The sequence below is a fragment of the Diaphorina citri genome, unplaced genomic scaffold (assembly GCF_000475195.1).
Source record: "Diaphorina citri unplaced genomic scaffold, Diaci psyllid genome assembly version 1.1 scaffold2901, whole genome shotgun sequence".
NCBI classification, from domain to species: domain Eukaryota; kingdom Metazoa; phylum Arthropoda; class Insecta; order Hemiptera; family Psyllidae; genus Diaphorina; species Diaphorina citri.
The window spans coordinates 1-2341 of NW_007380314.1; the positions used below are offsets into that span (position 1 = coordinate 1).

Consider the following 2341-nt stretch of genomic DNA (forward strand, 5'->3'; position numbering starts at 1 on the left):
AGATTTTTCGCCTTTGAGTCTAAACTTAAAAAGCACCGCATCATGATCTGAAACATTACTTTTTAGTACAAATGATTTTCCTAAGTCACCTACTTGAGGACTGACGAACACGTGATCCAAACAGCTTCTTAATCTAGTGGCTTTATCACAGTATGATGAGAAACCCTTTTCTGCTAAAAGATTGAGATATTCACTAGCCAGGTTATCATTGCTATCTAAAATATTAATGTTAATATCACCTAGAAGAATTTTGATGCTGTTGGGACCGCTTATTAAGTCCAACATTTGTGGTAAGGCTTGAATAAAGTTCTCTTTTCTTCCATTAGGTGACCTGTATACTGCCGCTCCTGAGAAATCTTTTTTATTTTTAGTAAACTTGAAGGTCAAGCAATTGGAGTCTATTATGTTAATCTCTTTACAAAAGCTTTCTAATTCAGAACGAATGTACACAACCACTCCGTCATTTTGACGGTAATGGCTAGTAGTGTGATACATATTGTAATCTGCAATTTGGAAAAGGTTAATATTTAACTTGGTTGTAAGCCAGGCTTCCGTAAGGACAATACAGTCACACTCTGTGCCAAGTGCTTTAAGAAGTACCAACAATTGATCAAAATTCTTATTTATGCTACAAATATTTACTTGGAAAATTTTAAGGTCGTGAGTCTCACTTAAAAAAGCCTTACAGGATTCTATGTCTCCCACATAGGCCTCATCTCCCTCGTAGGTGATATTAAATAAAGGAATATGATCATGTATATCAGCCATTTATGCTAATTTGGGTGGAAAAGAAAAGTAAGTACCTAGGTAGATAAAATATTTGATATGTGAAGCTGATAAATGAAGGTAAAATTTGAAAGGTTACTACTGAAATTGGCGTAAAGGGTTCAATTTCAAAAATAGGAACTATGACTGTGCTAATAATAAAATAATTAGTGATAATGTAAACAATAAGAATGGCAAATATAAGTCTTACGGATTTCCTTGGTATGTTTGTACTTAGTCTTTCAACATTGAAGCTACATTGCTATTGTACATTGGCCAGGTCTGACTCTTCTCTTATCTGAACTCTAGTTTGTGAATTCTGATCTTTTCTGGTGTAGATATTTCCATCTCTGGTCCAAATGTATTTCCAATTGACAAGTCTTGCTTTCTCCTTTGTTTTACGCAGCAGTTGTTTGTTCTTGGGCGTCAGGTGTTCTGAGATGAAGATGGGTTGATCTCTTAGGGAGCGATTCACATCCTGAGCCATTATCTTGCCATTGTTGTTCTTTCTGTATCTAGCACAGGCATCAAGAATTATATTTTTTGTCCAGCGGGAGCAGAACTGTACAACAATGTTCTTAGGAGCATTCTTGTTGAACTTTGGAACTCTGTGAACAGCTTGTATATCCTTGTCCGAGATTTCCACTCCGACTTTTCCAGCAATTGCTTTCACTATCTCCACAGGGTTCTCGTTTGTTGTGGCCGGGAAGTTTGCTATCTCCAAGTTGTTGATCCTTGACCGTTGCTCCAACGTATCGATTCTTTTTGTGAGGGCTATAACCTCTTTATCCCTGCTTTCCGCTTCCTCTCTAAGCTTTCTATTCTCCGCCAATGCTTTCTCCAATTTCTTCTCCACGTTAGTCAACTTCTCCATGGCTTTCTTCATTACTCCCATGATATCTTCATTCGAGTACTTTTTGTAGCTGCAAGGCTCTTTTCCGACTTGGGAGTCTCCATCAGATTTCTTCCTATCATCACTCATTGTAACTTAGATATTGAAAAGTTAAAAATACCTATACCAGGTCTACACCAAATCACTAGGAATTGATACACGTTATTATTGAGGAAAAAATGGAAATAATCTTATGAGGAAAAAAATGAATTATTTTATCACACGACAAAATTAATTTTAAATCACTAGATGTTTATTCAACCAAATCTAAAACACAACTGAGTTAGAGTTGGTGTAAACACCCTGTTGATTATTATTTGAAGATTTGACACATGGAGATTTGACACCTGACTTTGTCCCTGACCTTGACACGTGCTGTTCATTAGGTGACGCTTCCCGAGACACTTTGTCTACCGATTCTATACTAATTAAAGAGGCGGCCGGAGTATTAGGGGATCTGGTGTTTGTTAATGAGGTGTCTGTAATTGATTTATTAGATTTACGTGTCAGTGTATTATTTGAAGACTTAGGTGTCTGTGTATTAAAAGATTTATTTTCCTTTTTTGAGTTAACTTTAGCTAAAGACTTCGTAACACTAGGGGGTTTACTGTTTGTGATAGAGGTAGGTTTGTTAATATTGGGAGTTTTAGTTTTAGCTTTCACAATAGATTCATTAGCACTTTT

At 36.3% G+C, this 2341-nt stretch overlaps 1 protein-coding gene across 1 annotated transcript; it reads right to left on the bottom strand.

Moving 5' to 3' along the window:
• Positions 1 to 1027: 1027 nt before the first annotated feature.
• Positions 1028 to 1747, bottom strand: LOC108253743. The gene has a single exon (XM_017448292.1). It carries the CDS (start codon positions 1745 to 1747, stop codon positions 1028 to 1030), a length of 720 nt encoding a protein of 239 aa, XP_017303781.1.
• Positions 1748 to 2341: the final 594 nt, after the last annotated feature.